The sequence below is a fragment of the Humulus lupulus genome, chromosome X (genome assembly GCF_963169125.1).
Source record: "Humulus lupulus chromosome X, drHumLupu1.1, whole genome shotgun sequence".
In the NCBI taxonomy this organism is placed as follows: Eukaryota; Viridiplantae; Streptophyta; class Magnoliopsida; order Rosales; family Cannabaceae; genus Humulus; species Humulus lupulus.
In genome coordinates, this window is record NC_084802.1 from 49,094,784 (window position 1) to 49,119,869 (window position 25,086).

At 32.2% G+C, this 25,086-nt stretch overlaps 1 protein-coding gene across 1 annotated transcript; it reads left to right on the top strand.

The window, feature by feature from the left end:
- The first annotated feature begins 22,518 nt into the window (after nucleotides 1–22,518).
- Nucleotides 22,519–23,757, top strand: LOC133805794 (protein FAR-RED IMPAIRED RESPONSE 1-like). The gene is made up of 4 exons (XM_062243947.1): nucleotides 22,519–22,586; nucleotides 22,720–22,774; nucleotides 22,876–23,313; nucleotides 23,359–23,757. Exons 1-4 carry the CDS (start codon nucleotides 22,519–22,521, stop codon nucleotides 23,755–23,757), a joined length of 960 nt encoding a protein of 319 aa, XP_062099931.1.
- The last annotated feature ends 1,329 nt before the right edge of the window (nucleotides 23,758–25,086 follow it).

Here is a 25,086-nt window from a genome sequence, read left to right on the forward strand (position 1 = left end):
TGATGGCAGTTTTGTCATACTGACAAAATTTTATCTATTAAATCTGAGCTTAGGGTATCGCATATGTATAATTTTAAAATACATGGGCACTATATGAGCATTATTGAAAACAGAGGGTACCAAAATGATACTTTACAAAAGTACAGGGTACCAAATAAGTAAATTCCCTAATAATAATAATAATAATAATAATAAACACTATACAACTAAGTTTAATCAATTGCAATAAAAATAAAATACAATAAAAATATTCTTATGAGTTAGACAAAACAAAAAAAGAAAAAACTAAACTTATAAATTAGAAAGAAATAAGAAAAAAAAATATGAAGTTGTCACCATTGTATCACAGTTTTGTATTGATGCCTCGATAAATAGAGTCTAATAACAAAAACTGGAAATTTCAACCATCCTCCTAAGTTGTCAAAATTTCCAGTGACTTATAATAACAACTCAAAATAACAAAACTTATAAATAACAAATAACTCCAATAACTTTGAATAACAACAATAATAATAAAAATAATTTATCAAAATAATAGAAACTAAAATAATATAACATAAATATTAAATTCCAAAATAATTGAAAAAAATAAGATAAAATTAATTGAAAACTACAAGAATAATGACTGACCGAAGATTATTTAAAAAAACAAGTGACATAAGATTAAAATAATTATCTCAAAATATTAAATTTAACATATTTATTATATAAATATATTTGACCTAAGATAAATAATTAGAAACAATTACATGTTTATTAAATAGAAATTGACAGTTAAAATACTTAAGTTGTTGTTATTCAAACACTTAAATTGTAACGTCCCAAATTCCCTAATATGGCTTAGTGGCTAAATTAGGGGGCCAGGAGGGCAATAATTGGTTTAATGTATTATTATGTGATTATATGCATGATTATGTGCGTTGTGTTATTATATAGTTGTATTTGCATGTGTATGGGGTCGTTTCTTATAAGAAGAGCATTTTCGTAATTTTGGCCCGTTGAGAGCATATTTGTATATTTATGTGCATGTATGTGGTATATGGATGAGACTACATTATTATGTTGATATATTTGAGTTACTCAGCATGAGGCGATCCTAGGAAGCAAGTTAGTGGTTTAGTCATAACTGAGTCAAATACTGAGCTTAAGGTGAGCCTAGGGGTAACTTCGTGCTTAGTACATTACCAGGATTGAGAGGGTAATGAGAAATTATTTGGTAATTATTTGAGGATATTAGAAGTAACAAGAATTGATGGAAATTAATTATGATTAATGGGGTAGGTGGCAAATGAAAAAACTGCCCTTGAGGGGCTTTGAGAGAGAAGGTTGGCCCTATGGGCATTTTAGTCATTTAAGGCAAAAAATCTGGTGTCTTAGTCACCTTTCCCTTGGCTGAAGAAACAAAACACTCTAGCTTTCTTTTTCTTCTCTCTCGATAGTTCTCTTTCTCTTGCTCTCTTGAGCTGTTTTTTTTTTTTTTTTTGTTGAGAAAAACAAAGAATATTTGAGGCTAAGCTTAAGGATTTAAGGCTTGAGGATTTAAGATTGAATTGCTGCAGCTAGGAGACTTCAATTCACAGCTGAGGTAAGGGTTTATAAACTCTATTTTAGTATGTTTTCTCTATGGTTTTGGCTGTTATAAGCTTGAAAGTTTAAGGTTGTGATTGTGTTGTTGGTGGTGCTTTGAATGGGTTAAAGCCTGGGTTTTGATGCTGGTAGTGTGTTGATAATAGTTGGGGGTTGTAGTTTTGGATTTGGGAAGGATTTGTTATGATTTTGGTTGAGTTTGGGCTGAAGGAAAAACAGGGATGCTGGGTTCGGAGGGGTGCGCCGCGGTCGTGTTCTTGGGCGCCACGGCCCGTGTGAGCCCCAAAGCCTTGGAAGGGCTCTGTCTTGGAGGCGCGCTGCGGCCCGTGCCCTCGACCTAGACATGGGCCTTTCTGTCTGGGAGGTGCGCTGCGACCCTTAGGGGCAAGTCGCGGCCCACCTGGCCATTTTCGGCAACCTTGGGTTTTAATGGCGGGATTTCAAACTTTAAGGCTCGGGATCGAATCTACTACCCGGTTTGGTAGAATTCGAGGTCTCGGAGGCTAGGAATTTGTCCGTAAGCCTTTATTTACTCATTATTGATGGAATTTTATATTTGGTTATGACTAGGTTACCACTAAGGGTTCAAGGTCAGGATCGTGCTCGAGGGTCGTTCTTAATTTATCTTAAGCTCGGACTTGAGGTAAGAAAACTGCATCAATTATGTGACATACATGATTGTGCATTGGCCCCTATAAATGCGCATGATTATTGATGAAGCATATTGAGTGCTCTATATATGGATATTGGTTGTATAATGAATGCTTGTTTGCATTACTTACTTGAGAAAAACATTGACTTATCAGTCAAGGATGGCAATAGCGCTGGTCGATATGATTAGATCTAATCAGCAGAGTGTTACACGCTCGTCCGACCCAATAGTCGTAGAAAACTAAAGCGCTTGACTAGTTCTATGGCTAGTTACTCAGAGCTAGGGCAAAAGGCCCAGAGTGACTTTATGGTCACATGGCTAGGGCAAAAGGCCTCGGGTTGACTCCATGGTCATCTATTTAGGGAAAAGTGCCACAAGTTGACTCCATGGTCATCTATTAAGGGAAAATGGCCCCAGGTTGACTCTATGGTCATTTGGACTAGGGTTGCGGGCCCCAGAATGATTCTATAATCATTTACTTGTACTTGTATGCATGCAGTATTAAGTTTTCTTGCTGGACCTTGGCTCACGGATGCTATGTGGTGCAAGTAAAGGAAAAGAAAAAACTTACCCAGCCATGAGTGGAGAGTTTAGGTGGCGACGTGTACATATGCGGTTGTTTGACCACCACGGCCAAGATTTCTCAGAGGAACTAGGGTTAAACCCTATTTTTGCCGCTTAGGTTGGCGGGTTGTAACTTTTGAATTGTAATGACTTTTTTGGAATTGTAAACATTATTATGGGATCCCATGTACAGTTTAATGTTTTTAATGAAATATCCATTCCTTTTAACTGAAATTTTTAACTTTGGACCGGTAATCACACTTAGATGCACGTTTATGACCTAATGACTCGTTTAGCGAGTTAAACACTATTTAAAATACATAGTGTAACGGTCTTGACTAACTAGGGCGTTACATAAATACCTAAGTTTTTTTTAATGGTAAAAGTACCTAACTTCAAAAAATTTGGTGCTCCGTGGTACCTGTTGTTAAGTTTTCCATTGACTGTTGACGTGACAATAATTAAATGGGAAATTGGAGTCTAAAATATCTAAGTTATTGTCATCCAATCACTTAAATACCTAAGTTTTTTTTTAAAAAGTTTAATTATTATTTAAATATTAATTAAACACTTAAAAAAGAATAAATAAAATATAATTTAAAAACTTAAGAGTCATTGTATTTGCACTCCAAAAATATATATAGACACCCCTGTTGACGTGGTTCTTCGCCAACAGGTAATTAAGAAAAGAAAGAGGAAGAGATTAGTGCTTATGTTGAACCGAAATAGATGAATGATCTTGGAAATGGAATGATGACACAAAATACGTTTTTTAGGTGGTTCAAAGGTTAAAATCCTTCTACTCCACCAGTCAGTATTATTGCTATATGCTGTATTCTTTTACAGGGTATTTTTTACATAATAGAATCCAACCCCTTGTAACTCCCAGGGTCTCCATATTTATAGGAGAAGGCACCTGGGAGTTGGTAAGAAGGTCATCCCGTGACCTTCTTACCTATCATGTCAACTCTGTGACATTCATGATTAATTCCTAAACCTGACACATAAGTGTGGTCAAATCAATAGGTAAGGGGATAATGGGCCGCACGGCCCAACCCAGTTGTGGGTGTCTGAATACGCACGTTCATGCTGCGTGTCCGAGAAGTCAGGGATATATCAGACACGTGATGCTTGATATATGCACGCTTACCTTGCGTGGTTGACTTTACAAAAGGTCACAGCTCCAACTCTAGCTCGTACCACGTGATGTCTGATATATGCTTACCTCGACCTGCGGCCTTCAGAGTCCAGACTCAGTCCTTAAGCAATCTTGGCAAACCCTTGGGTTACCTCGAGCTAAGGAGGTAGGATCATATGATGGCAGCTCCGGTCTTGGGGGATGTCCACGTGGTAGTCATGATTAGGCTGTATCTCAGCTCGTTAATCAGCCCGTGGGAAAATCAGGGCCTACAACCCCAATAATAAAAAAATTAAAATCATTTTTAACACTTTTTCTCAATATAATTTTTTGACATTCTATAATTTCTATTTTGTGAATAAAAAACTCTTACTTCAATAATTTTTATATATTTTGATATTTTTAATTTTTTATTTATATATTTAATATATATATTTTCTATATGTATATTTTATAACCACCACTGTTATAGTAATTTATATAAATTTTTATTTATATTATTTTAATTAATTTTGTATTAAACTGTCTATTAAGTTTTTTATTTATATTATTTTAATTAATTTTTTTTTATATTTTAAATCAAATTTTATTTATACTTTGTTAAGTGGTTAAATAATTTTTAAATAAAAAGTAATTTTAAAAAAAAACTTAAGTATTTAAGTGCTTGGATGACAATAATTTAGGTATTTTAACCATCAATTTCCCATTTAATTACTGTCCATCAATAATTAATGGAAAACTTAACGGCAGGTACAACGGAGCACCAAATTTTTTAAGTGCTTGAATGACAACAACTTAAGTATTTTAGCTGCCAATTTTCCTTTATTAAATAATATTAAATTATATCAAACTGTAAAATAATAATAATATATGTAACTTCCATAATAAATTGCTAGAAAAAATAAAATTAGGTGTAGGTAGTTAAAAACGTAAAAAACTTAAAAGAAAAATAACTTAGGCCATAACAATTAAGCAATACACTTCTTGACAAAAAAAAAAAAAAATTGGCAAAGGAAGATTTCTTACACTGCAAAAAAATCTATTAGGTTACAGCCATTGTAACATGGTTATATTAAATTACATTATATTAATCCTACATTGAAAAAATAAACATTTATATATATGAGTGTACTTTTAATGATTACAATGATTACTTTAATATTAATTATTGGATTAAGATCAATGATCCATATTTATAATTGTTAATTAATATTTCTAAACATAAATTTTGATTTTTTCAAATTTTTGGAAGGGTTACTTGATGAAAAACGTGTATTTATATGAAAATATAATATTGTAAACTTTTCATTTTTCAAATGTATGTCAATTTCTAAATATAGCTAGTGTCTCTCATTGATTGGAAACAACATTAGTTATAGCAAAAAAAAAATTCAAAATTAATGTAGAAAAAAATATGTACCTGTTGGTGACTTGCTATACCAAGTCATTATGTTGCCACGTCATCATAATTGTTAGTACCCATCTATGAGTAGTAACCATTGAGAAATCTTCTATATATATATATTAGGTAGAACTAACGTGCAATGCACATTGCTTAGTTTTAAAATTGTAAACATTGTCTATAATTTTAATAAAAATTGGTTTACTATTTAAAAAAAAAAAATATATATAATAGAATGAATTATAGTTCTATAGTATATATAAATATTTATATGAATAATCTCTACATATATGACATCTAAACACAGCGTTGACATATATATTTACATGGCTACATGACATATATATAAAATATAATACTATTTAAAAAGAAATTAATAATAGAACTAAAATGAGAATAGAAAAAGCCATACTATAGACAATAGTATATATGCATAAACTATTTTTAGTTTCTAATGTATCGCGCAATGTCCTTTAATGAATTTGATGAAGAAAAAAAAGTTTTAATCAATTGATAAAAAACAAACTATCACATAAATTTATAAGATAAAAAAATTATATGTATGCCTTTATTAATTTTAAATATATATGATTTAATTATTTAAATTATCATAAAATATCTTAAAAATATTCTATTTCAATCAATTAATTAATTTATTTTTATTTAAGTTTATGGTTGTTCTAGTTTTTGAATTTGACAGTGACAACAAAAGTTTATATATATTAAGTTTATTTATTTAATTTTATTTAAGTTTAAGTCATGTTTACATTCTACCGTTAAATATAAGAATATTCTGTTAAGGTTAACGAAAAAAATAAAAAACCGTTAAAACCAAGAATTTTCGTTATCTACATATTTTTTTTATATATATTAGGTAGAAGTAACATGTATTGCACGTTTGCTTAGTTTTAAAATGGTAACCATTGTCTATAATTTTAATAAAAACTGGTTTACCGTTTTTTTTTATAAAAAATATATATAGAATGAATTATAGTTCTATAGTATATATAAATATTTATATCAATAATCTCTACATATATGACATCTAAACACAGCGTTGACATATATATTTACATGGCTACGTGACATATATATAAAATATAATACTATTTAAAAAGAAATTAATAATAGAACTAAAATGAGAATAGGAAAAGCCATACTATTGACAATAGTATATATGCATAAACTATTTTTAGTTTCTAATGTATCGCGCAATGTCTTTTAGTGAATTTGATGAAGAAAAAAAAGTTTTAATCAATTGATAAAAAACAAACTATCACATAAATTTATAAGATAAAAAAATGATATGTATGCCTTTATTAATTTTAAATAAATATGATTTAATTATTTAAATTATCATAAAATATCTTAAAAATATTATATTTTAATCAATTAATTAATTTATTTTTATTTAAGTTTAAGGTTGTTCTAGTTTTTGAATTTGACAGTGACAACAAAAGTTTATATATATTAAGTTTATTTATTTAATTTTATTTAAGTTTAAATCATGTTTACATTCTACCGTTAAATATAAGAATATTCTGTTAAGGTTAACGAAAAAAATAAAAAATCGTTAAAACCAAGAATTTCCGTTATCTACATATTTTTTTTATATATATTAGGTAGAAGTAACATGTATTGCACGTTTGCTTAGTTTTAAAATGGTAAACATTGTCTATAATTTTAATAAAAATTGGTTTACCGTTTTTTTTATAAAAAATATATATAGAATGAATTATAGTTCTATAGTATATATAAATATTTATATCAATAATCTCTACATATATGCCATCTAAACACATCGTTGACATATATATATTTACATGGCTACGTGACATATAAAATATAATACTATTTAAAAAGAAATTAATAATAGAACTAAAATGAGAATAGAAAAAGCCATACTATAGACAATAGTATATATGCATAAACTATTTTTAGTTTCTAATGTATCGCGCAATGTCTTTTAGTGAATTTGATGAAGAAAAAAAAGTTTTAATCAATTGATAAAAAACAAACTATCACATAAATTTATAAGATAAAAAAATGATATGTATGCCTTTATTAATTTTAAATAAATATGATTTAATTATTTAAATTATCATAAAATATCTTTAAAAATATTCTATTTTAATCAATTAATTAATTTATTTTTATTTAAGTTTATGGTTGTTCTAGTTTTTGAATTTGACAGTGACAACAAAAGTTTATATATATTAAGTTTATTTATTTAATTTTATTTAAGTTTAAGTCATGTTTACATTCTACCGTTAAATATAAGAATATTCTGTTAAGGTTAACGAAAAAAATAAAAAACCGTTAAAACCAAGAATTTCCGTTATCTACATATTTTTTTATATATATTAGGTAGAAGTAACATGTATTGCACGTTTGCTTAGTTTTAAAATAGTAAACATTGTCTATAATTTTAATAAAAACTGGTTTACCGTTTTTTTTTATAAAAAATATATATAGATTGAATTATAGTTCTATAGTATATATAAATATTTATATCAATAATCTCTACATATATGACATCTAAACACAACATTGATGTAGATATATATATATTTACATCACTACATGACATATATATAAATTACAATAAAATTTTAAAAGAAATTAATAATAGACATAAAATAAGAATAGAAAAAGTCACAGTGTAGACAGTAGTATACATGCATTAACTATTTTTAGTTTCTAATGTATTTGGCAATGTCATTTGGTGAATTTGATGAAGAAAAAGAGCTCCAATTAACTGATAAAAAATAAACTATTACATAAATTTATAAGATAAAAAAATATATATGTATGCATTTATTATTTTTAAATAAATATGATTTAATTATTTAAATTATCATAAAATATCATATTTTAATTAATTAATTTTTGTTTTAGTTTATGTTTGTTATAAAACGTATGATTTTATTATTTTTAAATAATTATCATTGTAAAATATCTTATTTTAATTTGTTTAATTATTTATTTATTTAAGTTTAAGTCATGTTTACAATCTACCGTTAAATATAAGAATATTCTGTTAAATATAATAATATTAGTTAAAGTTAACAGAAAAAAAATAAAAAATTGTTAAAACAAAAAATTTCACTTATTTACACACTTTTTATATAGAAAGATATATATATATATATATATTTCAAATGATTAGTGTTAAATAAACTATTTTAATTGCTAATAAAATATAGAAAACTATTTTTATTGTTAAATATAATACACATTAATTTTATTTTGTTAATTCATCATGTATTCAGAATTTGATATATGGAAGCGCTTCTAATGAATAAGAATATAAATGATTTCACTCATGGTAACATTTCAGATTTTTTTCGAGAATTGATTGAGAATTAGGCATGTTATCAAGGAAAACATCACAAACATGGATATATGATTTCTAGGTTATATTATAGTTTTGTTTTGAATTAGTTTTTGAATTTTGATTGTCGTAAAATTCAGTTATTGTTATGGGCTAAGTTGATTATTTGATTTTCCTCTTGGGATCTTTACAATTATATTTCTATAATATAAATGACAATTCTTTAGTCTCTCAGTTGACATTTTCAGGATTTAGTCCCACAATAGTTGTGAGTCGTATGATGTGCTAATTTTTAGGTTGGATGGTTGGATTTGAATCTTTTGATTGAGTGATACAAAAATACCTATATACCCTTAGGGACCCCCTTTAATTGGGTACCGATTGCCATTTACCATTTTGTTTGTTTTTAATTTGTTTAATCCAAAAAATATTTTTAAAAAAAAAAAAACGCTTCTTCCTCTACGACTTCGAGTTGGACTAAGAAATAACGTTTTTGGATTTTTTTTTAATTGAGATATCGTTGGAGTGGCTTTGTGGGTTGTGGGTGGAACTTGGTTACACATTGTTTAAGGTCTTTAGCTTCGTGGGTTTTGTCTTTTGTAGTGTCTGAGTTGGAGAAAAGAGTTGTTCTCTTACTGGTATGTTGTTATCTCTCTCGTTGTTGGTTTTTATTTTTAGAAAAAATTCTCATTTTGTAATTACTAGTTAAGATATTTTCATGAATCTTGACTTTGGATAGTTATAAAACTTGGGATGTTTGGAATTTATTCGGGCAATTTTTTTTCTAGAAATGTAGACATTAACGAAATTTGCACTAGGCATTGCTTTAATTTATGGAATTTTGTAAGTTGTAAAGTTTAAGATGCATTTTCCGAGTTCGATAAGGCTAAGATATTGAGAATTAGTTTATGTGATTATTATTAAGCAATCGATATAACTTTAAAGATAGGAAATTATAATAATTTCTGTATGTATAACTATGAATTGTTGATTAAACTATCTTAGAGTTTTGTATCATTTGATTTATTGTGAAATGCAGATTATGTTGGTTGCTATTGTTTGAGGGCAACAATATGTTGACATAGAACATGACTGTCATGTCTGACTATGTATGTATGTATATATATATAGAGAGAGAGATCTAGAAAATAATAAATTGGTTACGATTCATCGTTCTTACTTGTGGGATTACTTGGAATGAAGCATTGGTATAGTTGAATAACTGTATTTGTCCATATTAATATGTTACTTTTATATTGAACCTTGTTATCTAGCGAAGTGCACTGATTACTTGTACATTAGTCATTGTTACTTGAGAGGGACCGTGTTTGTTTGTTAGAATTTGTTACTTTTACATTGAATGTTTTGAGTTTGAATTAATTTCCACTGTAGATCATTGGTACTTTGTCTATTTATTTTTTTCCCCATTAATTGAAAAGAATTTTCTTGTCATATATCATTGTGTTCTCTTTTATTGTTTTAATGGCAGGTGAACATTTTCTTGTAAAGTGGATTTGAAAATGGCTGAACATGATAAATTAGACTATAGATGCTCTCCTCATAGGATCTTCACCCTTATTTCCCATATGAATGGGGGTCAAAAAGAGGTGCTCAAAGAATTGGGATTCAGGGCACTATTGGGGATGAAAGATTGTAACTTGAGACAGAATCTTCAATTTTGGTTGTTGAGTAGGTTCTGTTGGGGTTTTATGCCCTAATTAAAACTCAAATTCTTTGTAATCTCATTTTATTATCAATAAAAGAATAGAAATCATTTTTTGACTTGGTCAATCACTTTGCTCACATATTTTATTTTCATGATTATTTAAATAATATAAACTTCTATTAAATCCCGAGCATATAGCTAATCGTATTTATAGTGACGTAATCACAATGGAATATAAATATGATTATATGTTCAAAATAAGTTAGTCCTAAGATTAGTTAGTGCACCAGATTTACATTGACTTGCCAATCTACGATATGATCTACTTACACATTACAGTGTTATGTTCTTTCCAGAACATTAGCAAAGTAGATAAGATCGGATGTATTTGTTACATCGGACAAGACCGATATTGACAGTTGATAAGATAAGTAAACATACCGTTATTATCTATTCTAGTCATATCATACAGTTGACCATAGGTCAATTCAATCTCAATTCTGAGTGGTTAGTATTCTAACTGATTGTATTATTTGAGTTCTTTGACTTGTTCATTACCAACTTACCCTATGAACTAGCCCATACTTACATCTTGGGAACTCGGTAGTATAATTGAGTGGGAGTGTTAATCATAGATATGAACATCTATAGCTTCTGATGAAGAAGTGAAACGATGGTTTCCTTTTAGTTTGGTTCAATGTGCTAAATGATAGAGATCTCATTGCAATAATTAATATTAGTTTAATGAAATATCATTTTCAAGGAACTAAGTGTTTTAAGGATAAAATACAATGAGGGGTAAACTGATATTTTAGTCCTATCTCATTGCAGACCATTTATAGAGGATTGAGTGACAATTATGGTTGTAACAATGGATAATTAATAGCGTATCTATATTTTTTATAGAGCGTTCTATGAATTCAAGAGTTCAATTCCGAGTCTATAGTGGGGTCACCAGGAATTAATAAGTTAGTAAATTTATTTGTTAGATTTATGATAACTTATTGGAGCTTGATTTCATAGGCCCATGGTCCCCATTGTACCTTGGATAAAATCATCTAGATAGTCTCAATTAATTGATTTAATTATCAATTAGAATTATCAAAGTTGACCAGGTCAATTTTGGATAGTTTCACAGAGTTGTGTAATTTTGAGAAGAAAAGATAAATCATGACAGATTTATTAATTAAGATAAATTGATATCTAAATTAATAAATAAGTTTAAATCAATGTTCAAATTATAAATAATTAATTTGATGAAGGATTTAAATAATTATTTAATTAATTAAATCAATAGAAAATAATACATGCCTTGATTTTAAGTCCAATGGGCTTATAATCAAATGGGAAATTTCACGGGCGTAAAGCCCATGATAATTTCGACCTAGGGCTTTAAAATGGCTATTGTTTTATTGATTTTTTAATTAAATTAAATGGACCAATTGAGTCTATAAAAGGAGTGCTTAGAGAGAAGTCAAAACATAAGTTTGATAAGTCATAAGTAAGATTTTCTGATAGTTTTAGATTCTCTCTAAACACAAGTCATTTTTTCTAAGCCTCTTGATTAATTTCTCTTCTTCTCTCTGTATCTATCTCATGTGTTGAGAATTGCCCACACTAGTCTAGGTGATTCTAAGGTTACATTGGAAGACTGTGAAGAAATTAGAAGAACGATTCAGTTTCTTGATAATACTCTACGACAGAAAGGATTCAAGAGTTAGAGAAACTGAAGGAATGACTCTTTAATTCCGCTGCGTAAGTATTCTATTCATTGTTTCTCTTTGAATTCAATTTTAAAAACATATTTTAGGCTATCTCGTATTAATTTGTTTAATATTAGATATACATGAAAATAAATAAAGATCCCGTATAAGTTTTCCCAATAGGTTCAACGTTGATGATGGATCTTTAGATGTTCATGGGAAGCACTTCAAACTGGACAATAAAGTTTTTAGTGCTACCATGTGTGTTAATGATGGTGTTGAAGATTTACACAGACATGCTAACCCTGTTGAACAACCTTTTTACAAGAAAGGTGAGAAGAATACTATGAGTCTGTTGGAGGAAAAATTGAGCCTTCGTGAATTGGCTGACATGTCCTTTGTTCGACAATTCTTGTTGTTTTTAGTTAGTGTTTTTTGCTGCCTAATACATCTATACATGTTGCTCGGGAGGTCGAGGGTCCTATAATGTCCCTAACTAACATTGCCGCTGTTTGTCGTGTTAATTGGACGTCGATGGCATATATGCATCTATGGAAGAGCATTAGACAGTGTCACGGCAAACCAGTGAAGTTCATTGGAGGATACGTCTATTTTTTACAAGTAATATTTATTTTTTAGTCTCTTGCAATAATCTTGGCCTTGGTGAATGGTGCATAATAATTTTGTATGTCTGTGCATTTTGTAGGTATTTTACTGTCACTATATTGTTTGGAAGGAATGGTATGTAGATAGGTCCCTATGCCCTATAGGTGTTTGGTCTGACAATGATACCAAGGCTTTGCTTGACTGGGTAGAAGATGAAGGAGGTTTGAGTCGAATACAGTAAGCATGGGATAAAATTTGGTCATTTTTTTTCTTCGTTCTTATGATGGCAAAGTCTATAATATGTCAGAGTTAATAATGTTAAGTAATTGTTGTGCAGATCCCCATGTTAGAATTGCAAGAAGGGGTCGATCAATTGAAATTACTCGCCATGATATCGTCTTTGTGTGTAATGGTTGAATCTTTGGAGAAAAAATTGATTGCTAAGGAGAATGAAATCGATAAATTTAAAGAGGACATGAAGATTGAACTGGACATGAGATTTCAACGCTTACAAAGTTTGAGTACTCTGAATCGTCACCCCATTCAAATTGGAAATTTTAAAGACGAGATGAAATTGTATTTCAACAAGGGATTTGAACGATTACATCAAAGCTTGAATACTACCATAAGTTCAATGGTTCCCAGGCATGCTTCCCCCCATATTAGCAAGGAAGAGGCCGCTAAGTGTGTGCAGTTTGGGAAGTTGACTAAAGACCCAATCGAGCCAAGCATTTACTTGCATGAGAAAACGAACTTCTGCCAGCTTGCGATGACAATTGACCCCATGCTTTTGGAGTGCGACATAGGTCGTCCAAATGAGTTTGAAGATTCTTATAGAAAAGGTTCAATTTTTGATATTGAGAGGAGAAGGGGGTAATACATAATGATTTCAATGATCCTAAACCAACTGTTTTACCCTCGGACAACTACAATGATGATGTTGGGCCTAACAATGATATCCAAAACCTTGATGGTGTACTATCATGTTCAGGGAATGAGAAGATAGATTTTGAGAATGAGATTGGTTTGGAAGATGATGCTTCTAAAATTGGCATGAAAGTGAATGAGAAGGAGGACTTGGGTATTCAAAATTGTGAGGTTTTACCAGAAGATGTCATTCCATATGAAGCCAGTGTGTATGGTACCACAGACACTCCTGTTATTCACAAAATAGAGGACAATAACAACGTCAAGATCGATCCTACTATTCTAAGGAGAGACAAAGAGCTCTGCAAAATGGACAAATCATTTCAGGATATGATTCCTAAGTATAACAAAAGCAAAGGCAGGAAGATTGGTGCATTCAATTTGAAAGCAACCCTACCACAGTCCAAGTTCGAACTTGGACTTTTCTTGTTTGACTTTAGTTTGTCCTTGCGATATGTGATAAATTCTTATCTGAATAATTTTTTTCGCTATTGATATCACTATTTTTTTCCTTTGGTTCAATGATGTTAGGACACTTTGGTTCATTAATGAAGTCAATCATTTTAGAGACGTGTTGGTCGATAATGTAATGGGACAGTTGGAGCGGTGGTACTTTAGAAGCCTTAGAGCTGAAGCTGAGGTGGACATGAAGGTAAATACTGATCTATTTAAAGTTCACCTTTGTTGAAGTAACAAAATTATGATCATGTAGCACATTGCCCAAGTCTTTTTTTCTTCAATATGAAGAAGTTGAGAAAAATATTTGACACTTGATACTGCTTTACAAATTATTGATGCTTTTGGGTGTGTATTAAGGTATAGAGACACACCTGATAGTGTAATAGATGATGATGCTCAAACTTTGATTTTCCCAACCTATTGGCCCGACCTGGTATGTTGCAATATCAATTTTAATTTCTTGGGTTCAATATTCCATTTTTTGTTTTGAATTTGAAATGTTATTTCAATAAAATAACTTAAAACATCGATGTCATAATGGTGCATATTTTTGGGACACCGGCAACACTGGGTTTCTTGGTAGCCATGTAAATCTGGATATGTTGCTAAAGAAAGTGCAGAAGGTAGTTATATTAGACTTATTTTACCACTTAGTGCCTTCTCAAAGTGAGTTAGCTAATTAAGTGTTATTATCTTCTTGTCAGATCTTAGCGCCAATGAAGGATGTCGAAAACAATCATTGGATACTAGCCGTTCTAGACTCCAAGAAAAGTTGTGCAAGCATATGGGACTCAGTGTCTGGTCGATATAGGACACGGGTCAGGACCCATATACTAAGTGAGCTGGTATGCGTGTCTCCTGAGTATACTAATACTCTTGTCACATGTTGTTTTTCAGTATTTAATATACATATACTTATTTGATATAGTTAAAGACGCTTGATGTGTTGCTTCATATGACCATGGATAGTGCTCGTGTTGGTCGTCCCATTTTTTCCGTTTTTAGTGTAGTGCCCTCTGGTCAAGTACCTCAACAAGATAATGGTCATGACTGTGGTATTTTTGTCATGTAGTTTATGGAGTGGATTGTGGACGGGGAATCACCCCCGAAGTCCTATGTAAGTTTTTACCACTTAATTAATATTTTATAAACGCGTTATTAATTAAGTCCTGAAAGAGCAGTTTCATATTTTAGTTTTTCAGCACCTTGTTTTGATTTTGCAGAAAGTTGAGGATGCTGATAGACTTGACATTGCAATCGATATCTTGACCTGTGAATCCAATAGGCTTCGAATGGGAGTGAAAGATAACACAACCACTTATTATAAAGCTTGTTTAAGTAGCGTTGAACAATCCCCTAACTTAAAAGAACTGTCTTGTTATCCTCCAAAACCTTCGCCTGTACCTCCCATGCTATCAACCAAAAAGGCTAGAGACAAACAATGGTCCAAGCTGGGTAAGAGAAAAAGGAAGAACTGATTGAACTTAACCACCATCCGCCTGCCTTATACAATTTTGGTACTACTTTCATTTACCATTAGTCGAGGACATCAGTCAGTTACTTCAAACAGACAAGTTTACCAACACATATTTGGTGTTACTCTTTTATTATAACTATGTTATAATGGTAGGTAATAATTATTACCAGTAGTAACGTCAAACTCTTTTGTACTATACAACTTTCTTTTGGGTAGTACGTTTTTAATATGTCTAGTTTCATGCATAATCATAGCACTAATGGTATATATGCTTATGTTGTGTAGCTTACAAATTAATTTTATAAATTAATAGTAGGGCATCTTGTGCAACCTTTTTAAAACCAACTTTGGTTTCATTAAAAATGGGAAAACAAATTTCTTTTACAAAAGCTAAATTGAGAGTCGTTTACACACTCGGTGATTCGATCTACAAATAAATTTACTTAACATATAAGTTCACATATAAGATCATCTCTTACCTGACCTATAAATTTATCCAGCCTAACTAAACATTCTCACACTAATTTATAAAGAGAAATTTCATATACAAATAGACAAAATGAAAGTAAAATTCTTACCAAATATAGTACGGAAAATCACAACCCAAATTATAATGAGCATGAGTCTTTATATAAAGGTTTAGGGAGACCTTGAAGTACAAAAAATAGTTTTCACCAATAAAAAGTGTATGGTTTATTGAAAAATACATTCTTTTGAATGTCGGAAACTGAAATAAGAATTCCAATGTATATGCTATATAAACTTGAAACAGTTTCATTTCGACACCAACTATTTCGTAACCTCGCCCCATGTCACCCTCGAATTCGAGATGAAGTTCCAACACTGCTAATGTGTCACGCTCACAATGAACAGAGACTTGTAGAGGATCCCACCCAAAATGTAAGCTCAAATGTGGTCCTACTTCTTCAGGGCACGTGCACACAATAAGGTGGTGGTCGTCATTGGCTCTACTCTGTGGGCTTGGATTGAGCCTTCTGTTGGCTACCTTGCAAATCATTTTTGGGCTCCTCTGTTTTATACACAATTATGTATGTGCTTTGCAAAATTGCCACATTTGCCAGTCACCCGGAAAAAAAATTAAATCTTTCCAATCAAAAGTTTCGACATTAAAATAAAATATATTTCGTAGGTGCATCCATCAAATTAAAAACTTAATTACTTTAGTATTTGTTTACAACCAATGTTTCCAATCAAATCTTTCCGGTCACCCGGAAAAAAATTAAATCTTTCCAATCAAAAGTTTCCACATTAAAATAAAATATATTTCGTAGGTGCATCCATCAAATTAAAAACTTAATTACTTTAGTATTTGTTTACAACCAATGTACTCTTTCCTGTACATATAAGACCTTCACAAATCTGGCAGGGAAAATGAGCATAATGAAGGATGTCACAATATTTGAATTAAGCTCATAAAAAAAAACTAACAATATAGGTGACCTCCTTTGACTCCTACAGTGCCTGTAGTTAAAGAAATGGCCCAGTTTGGCATTCCATGATGATAATATGGAACTTCATGGAAATTATAATGGCAAGGCATTCGTCTCTTTAACTTTTAATAATGGTAACGTTTGCCTTTTAATTTTCAAAGTCAAAACAAACCACTTATTTATTTAGGCTTATACGAACAATAATCAAATTTATTCAAAAATATTTATTATTGGTACCATCCGAAACACAAGAGTTTGTACCAGGTGAGATTTTTGTACTGGATAATGTAACAAAATTCAGGGTTCAATCTTTGACTAAAAATTGATATCTTCATATTTTTTATTTTTTGGACATGATAAATGTGTATTAAGAAGGATGTCTCCTTCAATTATGCTTCACTTTGGTGGCCCCCACAGAAGAAATTACAAATGTAAGATTTGCACTAAAACCCATTGATTTGGCAGTGTATCCCACAAAATCAGGTACACCATGAAGAGTAAATATATTCTTGACATTGAGTACAAGCCCTTCTTATTTTGTACTAGGTCCACCCACTACTGCAATAGCTTCCTAATCTATTCATATGTGGTACGAATTGGAACAGTACAAGGTAAGGTTGCAATTCAACTACTCCAAATATTTTAAAAAAAATTCTAAAAAAAAAATCTCATCTTCAATAACTTATGACCTAGCAAAAATCTACTTTTTGTCTTCCTAATTAAAAATATAGGTCATTTTTTGACTTCGACCACTTAAAGACCACCCTAGAGTAGTCCTAAAACACCATGGTGTAGACTAATTTATAATTTACAATAACTTAGTTACAACATCTAACTTAAAGCAAGGATTTAACAAACAACAATAAGATTACCAAGTATTTCTAATTAACTCAATATTAAAAAAAATAACTGTACTGAGGTAAATAATATTTGTGGTTATCCCCTTCCATTATCCATGAACATCTCATGGCTGACAATGTTAACTACTCTTTGCTCTAGGTATTCTTGGTATCGATTTATAGCCTCCTCCATCAGGTGGTCGATCACTTGCGAAAGTCGTTCACAATCTGTCTTCCACTCCTCATATGAGTACACTGCATCACGGATCAATTCTTGTAGCTTGTTCATCTTCTCACCAAGCTCTGACTCCAATTGCAATATCTTTTCTTTCATTGACTTGTTGTGTTCCTCCAATAGGTGTTTGTCCTGATTGATTGAGAAAATCTCGTGCTTCTTCTCGTGTAATGTCGTCTTTAGATTATTAATGTATTCGATTGGGTCAGGTGGGAGGGTTGTGAGTCTATACTGATTGCACTGTTCCAAATCTAGGGGATCTGCTTCTCCCCATCGTAAGTCGGCTACCACCTTTACATTGCACAAATTGACAGTAGAGTAAGAATCCATAACCAATTCCTGCAACCAAAACAAAAATAAATAAATATCAATACATTGATATTTGGTTCTAAAATTAAATTCTTTTTATCAAGTGAGAAAGGTTCAATATAGGGTCTATTCCTACTACCTGCTCTATATCTTCTAATGATGAATCTGATGACACATCTCAATTATATCCATTACGTGGGTCCATGTGTAGTACCACACTTCTTATAACACATGTAACTTGTAAAGGGGGAGAAAGATACAACACATAGAACCTTATTAGTACATTGCTTGGGTGGACCCTACTATGTTTGCCTCCATGTGGTCTTATTGATATTTTAGTTTAATGATGGAACGACCAATTTTATATAATATGGGGTCCATAAGGGCAGCCTTTTAAAAAAAAAAAGTTAATGGTGTGCTGATTACTGTGGAAGTAAGTAAGATGTACGAACAAGTAAACATGTGATTTATTCAAGTAACTGACTTATTACCTGCATGTTATCACCTAATTCAGATCATATGCAGTATATGGTGCCTCATTTATTGATAAATCAAATATCATTACCAAGTATAACTTGTACACAAGTTACCATATACTAGCATGCACTACATGAACTCCATAGGCCATAAGTTATATATAAATATACGTGTAGCCCTTGTGTTATGTTCACCTTTTATCTGAATCGTATTCCTCTCTCCTTATTTCAGTTTTAGTTTTCTATCTACCATGGATCATACACCTCCTGGAGATGGTAATGTATTTGGCTGCCCATACTTTGATGAGTTACGACTAGAGCAAATGGAATACATCAACTACATATTGCTGGAGAACGTGAGGTTGGAAATCGAGCGGAGTGAGTTCGAGAATATGTACAATGCCACAAACATGCAGTACTCTACTCTAAAGTCAAAGATACATATGCTAGAAATGGCCTTAGGGGTGATGCTGAAGAAGTCCATGGAAATGGAAAGTAAATGGAGAAAAGACCTCCAAGCCATGGTTGTCACGATCGAGGAGCTCCGAATTAGGTACATGGCAAAGAATACAACTAATGTCCCAAGTCAGAAGCCACCCACACAGTAGTTATATATTTATAATTTTATATTATGTGCGTTGTAGTAGTGTGTATGTGTTATATTTGATTTCAGGTCCATGGCTTGAACAACCACACTAGTAGGATGTTCTTTTTGGCTTCGTAACTCCTTTTGTTATTGGTCTGTTTTAATGAGTTCACAAAACTCTTTTCCTTGATGTGTAGGACCATTGTAACTCTTGTCCATGGTCAATGTTTACTTCTTCCTAATATATGATGTCATGTGACTACTTTAAGTATTTAATGTGACTGTTTGTTATGAAGAATCATGTTTTTTTGTTATTTTATGTTTACTTACTCAAAATAGCATCTAACCATTGAATGAAATGTTAAGTCAAACTTTTAAAATCTCACTTATTACTTATTACCAACATAATTTATATAAATTACTACTAATACATTTTTCAACTTATTTACTAAAATAAATACACCCAATACATCAGCCTGTCTAATTCAAAGAATTATTAATGCCAGATAACGGGTCACAACAAACCACAACCATCTCATTAAATGGTGAAGAAAAATTGATATATAGGTGTCACATGCGTGAACTCAATCTCAAAAAACACTAGCTTAACCCATTGCTCTGATTTTTTTTTTCATGCAGTGTGATAGGAAGCCCCGTTATTTTTTATGCTTCAGTTGTACTCGTAAGTTGTTCAAGATAAATTAAGAGGTAAATGTCACCAACTTTCATCAAAAACCATTGCCGCATAAAACACTTACTCATGTTGGTTTTGCTTTTTTTTTTCCAACATTACACTTTCATTACTCTTATACTTTTCCACTTTTAGGTTATCATATTTTTTATTTTCGATAACTAAATATATGATGAAAATGCCATTTTCGTTGCAGTTTTTCTAACTAAACCAATGGTTTGTTCATGAGCAAATGCAAAAATGTTAAGCTACGAAGATAATGTATTCATGACACACATGCATTGAACTACTCTCTTAATTTTTTATACATAAATCACCACCTCTCTTGTTGCAGGATGTTCTCAAACCCTATTTCCAGGATTTACCATCCATCCTCCACTCAGTTTTAAGGCGCCAAATTATAGCCTGAGTCTGGAATAGTGTCCTCAATATCCACATTGAAGATTTCATGGGGCCACATTGAGATACAGGTTAGAGTTCTCTTACTGTTCCCATACTTTTGTTCAATCATCACCTATGCGAAAAGTGAGTGTCCACTTGATAATGTGCCAAACCATTACAAATTTTCCTCTGTTTTGCATATAATATCTTTAAAAACCATACATTTGTAGCGTAAATTGAAGAATCACCCATTATTAAGGGTTAATGAATTTATTCTCATTCACTGTTTCCTAGATCCATAGGTAGTGTTTTGGCAGGAATGTAGTGAACACAATGGACCTTTCACAATGCTAACTATACATATATATCTTAGTTCCTTAAGTGAACTAGTCCAAGAGAAAATATACCCCCACGTACTACTATCTTCATTCCTACCATTACCAAACCATGTCACCCTCTAAGTTATGCGTGAATCTATTCCTCGATGATGTTAAGGTGAAAACAGAGATTGAATCACCAACCAAACAATTTTCAATTCCCTTCCTTGTTCAGTCCATACCCACTCCACCTCCATCCACCAAAACTAGTGAAATCACACCCCAGCAAAATTGGTCCTTAGTAAGTCCAGGGGACACAATCTCACCAACTCAGGGAGGGAAGAAAACACCAAGGGACGTGTTTAGAGGGAAGTGTAAAAACTGCTTGGAAAAGGACTTGAAGATTGAGAAGCTAACGACTTTAAAAAATGTAGTTGCTAAGAAAGGCAGCACTTTAAGGATGAATTCAATGGACATTAGTTCTTTCCTTTTTCAGCAGTGCCAAATCATAGATCATGTTGGTTCCATGGTGAAACGCCAAGAGACACTAAGTAGTGAGTTATGTGTTGAAGCTAATCAATCACCAAATAACACAGACATCATCTTGTTGGATTGATCTTTTCTAAGTGTAGTGCTTTTTGTTATGTGTTAGTACCTTAGTACATTGGACTACTATGACTCCCATCTTCATTTTGTAGTATGTTTAAGTCCATGTCCCCTTTCTTATTAATTCTTGTAAGCAATTTCACTTAAGCTTAAGTATCTATCACCTCCAGGTACTGAGATTACCATAATCAATGGTTTTCGGTAATGGAAGTACCGAGTAAAGGTCTTTTGAAGTCATGTCTTAGTTATGTGGTCCTACTGATCAATGCCCTTAAAAGTTTGATGTATGTACTTCATATTATGCATTGTGGACTCGGCTCAACTATGTTATTGAACTCTCTTTTTCAAACCCTTTGTTTTAATTTTACGTGGCATAACAGAGAATGGGGTCCACCTAGATAGATCAACTAAATGACCACCAAAAATGGTCATTTTTTAAAAATTAGAAGGACCTCTATTTCTATTGTTTTACAATAGCTATACACTAAGGTCAAGTAAAAGATATCTTTGGCATGTAAACATAAGGATAGCTGTCCAATAAAATAAGTACATAGTATATTTACCTCATCCACCATATTAACTTGAATATTAATTACTCTACACATAAATAACTCGTTCTTTGAGCCATTGAAATGCTAGGTCAAACCCTTCAATAATAAATATTGTATATAACATGTCCCATGATGTAATTAAATAAAATATGTTATTTGTCCAAAATATACGAACATGAAAATAAAAATTTGGTCAGTGTGTTCATTTACATCTTTTTGGTTTTTTATTAATTATTAAGAAAAACAAAAGAAACCACCAACTGTAGCTTGTTGCTTCTTGGATTTACCAACCTTAAAGTGCTCATTGATTACCATATCAATTATTAATTTTTTTAATTATTCAGGTAGACAAATACAAACGTAAGAAATGGAGAATAAAATGGGCACAACACTTGCACAACTTCAAATCTACAATAAGCAACCACATGATCTGTCAAAAGAAGGCAAACACCTCCAAAGTCTCGATAAATGGGAATAATTTTTTTTTCTTTCTGAATACTCAAAATGGATGGGGTTTATTGTTCGCAAGGAATATGTTCGACGCAACCATGAAAACAACGCATGGCAACGGAAAAGGGTTTGCTCAAACTGAGGTTTTCTTCGCGACAAGTGGACATACCTTCTAAATCGTAAGAAAAAATCGAGACCTATCACAAGAACAGAGTGTCTCACACTTCTACGCGTGAACTTGGATTAAACAAAAAACAATTGGGTGGAAAAATACTTCAATCTAAAACATAATCATGAGTTAGCTTCGAAAAGGGAATTGCACTTCTTGCAATCTAATCGGGCCATACCAGAGTCAATTGGATCCCAGGTAATGTCGATGTGACGATCAGGTATACGCACCTGATACATATTCAACCACTTAGCACAAGAAAGAGGAGGACGTGAGTATGTTCCCTTTATGAAAAATAGGATCTTTATAATCGGATTGGTCACCAAATACTAGTTGAAGATGAAGAACAAACTGACACTGAAGGAGCATTGGGGTACTTGGAATGTCTGGGCCGCCCTGATGCTGACTCTTTTGAGACACACACAATTGATGTAGAAAATAGGTTGGCAGACCTATTTTGGGCTGATGGTATTTCTCGTCGTGATTATGCTTGTTTTGGGGACATTATGGATTTTGACACCACCTATAAGAAGAACTCGTACAATAAGCCCCTGATTATCTTTGTTGGGTTGAATCACCATTACAAGACAATAGTCTTTGCAGTTGCTTTGCTATACGATGAGACCAAGGAGACATATATTTGGGTTTTAGAGGAATTTCTAGAGTGCATGAAAAACAAACCACCTTCTGTGGTGGTCACCGATGGTGATCATGCTATGGAAAAAACAATACAAAAAGTTTTGCCAACTTCTATTCACCGCTTGTGTTCTTGGCATCTTTAGAATAATGTAGCTATTCATGCGCCTCATCCTGTTTTCAAGTCCAAGTTCAATGAACTACTTTATCAATACTGTATCGAGGAAGATTTTGAGGATACATGGAAGAGCATGGTTTCAGAATTCGAATTTGAGGATAGTCGATGGACAACAACTACCTACAATAACAGGAGGAGTTGGGCAGAGTGTTTCCTACGAGGGAATTTCTTTGGGGGACTAAGAACTACTCAAAGATCAGAGTCAATTAATTCCTACTTGTCCCACTTCTTGACGAGCAAACTCAAAATTAGAGATCTGGTTGGCCAAGTAGACAAGGTCATACAGAGTATTCGTCACACAGAACAGGAAGATGACTTCATCAGCAACCATAGTATGCCACAATTACCATTGAACGTCCTCCGATAGTACTATGAATAGGTGGCTTCGATTTTGACAAGGAACATGTACAGAAAGGTCGAGGAACAGATCATGAGTGCCCTGGCTTACTTAGTGGACTCCACCAACGTATCCATTGACTTTAGGTTTTACTCACTGATGCGGTTTCCAAAGGGACTTGTACAAAGTAGAGTGCGCTACCATATTGCCGATGGTCATATAAACTATACATGTATGTTGTTCAAGTCAGATGGAATTCCATGTCGACATATATTTTCAGTTATGAAGCACCTCAACATACCATGCATTCCTCATTCTCTTTATAAGGACTGATGGAAGAAGGATGCGAAAAACATGATTGGGTTAAACATTTTACCCCACTCAAGGGTGCCACCGGATGTGCTAGTTTGTACAAGATGGGGATCTTTAACTTCGCGTTTTAATGAAATGGGATACTATGCCACAAAACAGAGTGAAACTTATGAAGAGGCAATGAATGAAATGTCACGTATGGAACAAAAATTTAAGTCAATATCAGTGGAGGTCGAATTTGTAGACCAAGTTTCAAATGTGGCTCCTACTAACGACCCCGATCACCCTGCCAACAGAGTAATCCGAGACCCAGCTGTGGTAAGAACAAAAGGGAGGGAACCAAACAAATCAAAATCAAAAGAGAAGGACACAGAAAATGGGAGATCCAGGAAAAATAGGTGTCGCAACTGCTACAAGTTAGGGCATAATAGGGCTACTTGCAAATTTAATCCCGCAACTCACACAATAGAAAAATATTACGAACTTTCTTGTAATAGTCTAGCCACTGAAGCAGAACCATGGCTAGATCTCATGCAGTCTCAATCGAGCTTCGCCAGAGACAACAATCTCCAATTCCATCAGTGGTACAGTGATATTCCCTCTAGTTCTAATATTGGGCCTAAGTAGGACAATAATAGTCACCTCATCTAAGCATTTTGTTATAGTAGTGTTATAGTAGTGAGAAAAGTAAAGCTGCACTAGCATTCTAGTTCATGAATGGTCCAGTTGTCATTTTAATTACATCCCATATGTAAATGAATATGTTATATGTTTCAATGTTCATTAGTAACCTAATGCGAGTACCCATTGGTTGCCGATATTTTTAAACAAAAAAACTCTATCACTCCTCACACACTTTGAGTGATTGAGAAATTGTTCTTTTGACTTAACTTACACTAGCGTACCACCCACTATTCATGTGTTTGAAGAGCTTCATTAATAGTTAATATTTAAAATTGCGCCACCTGATATTAAGGTTTACAAGTTATATATAATTGTGTAAGTTGTCAGTTTATCATGTATCTTCTACAGACCTATGGACAGTAG

What these genes read in the sequence shown, in the direction of transcription:
- LOC133805794 (XM_062243947.1), top strand. Translation starts at nt 22,519, where the DNA reads ATGGCAACGGAAAAGGGTTTGCTCAAACTGAGGTTTTCTTCGCGACAA. An exon ending in GTGGACATACCTTCTAAATC is followed by an intron (nt 22,587 to 22,719) that starts GTAAGAAAAAAT and finishes AGCTTCGAAAAG; the next exon opens with GGAATTGCACTTCTTGCAAT. An exon ending in TGGAAAAAACAATACAAAAA is followed by an intron (nt 23,314 to 23,358) that starts GTTTTGCCAACT and finishes TGGCATCTTTAG; the next exon opens with AATAATGTAGCTATTCATGC.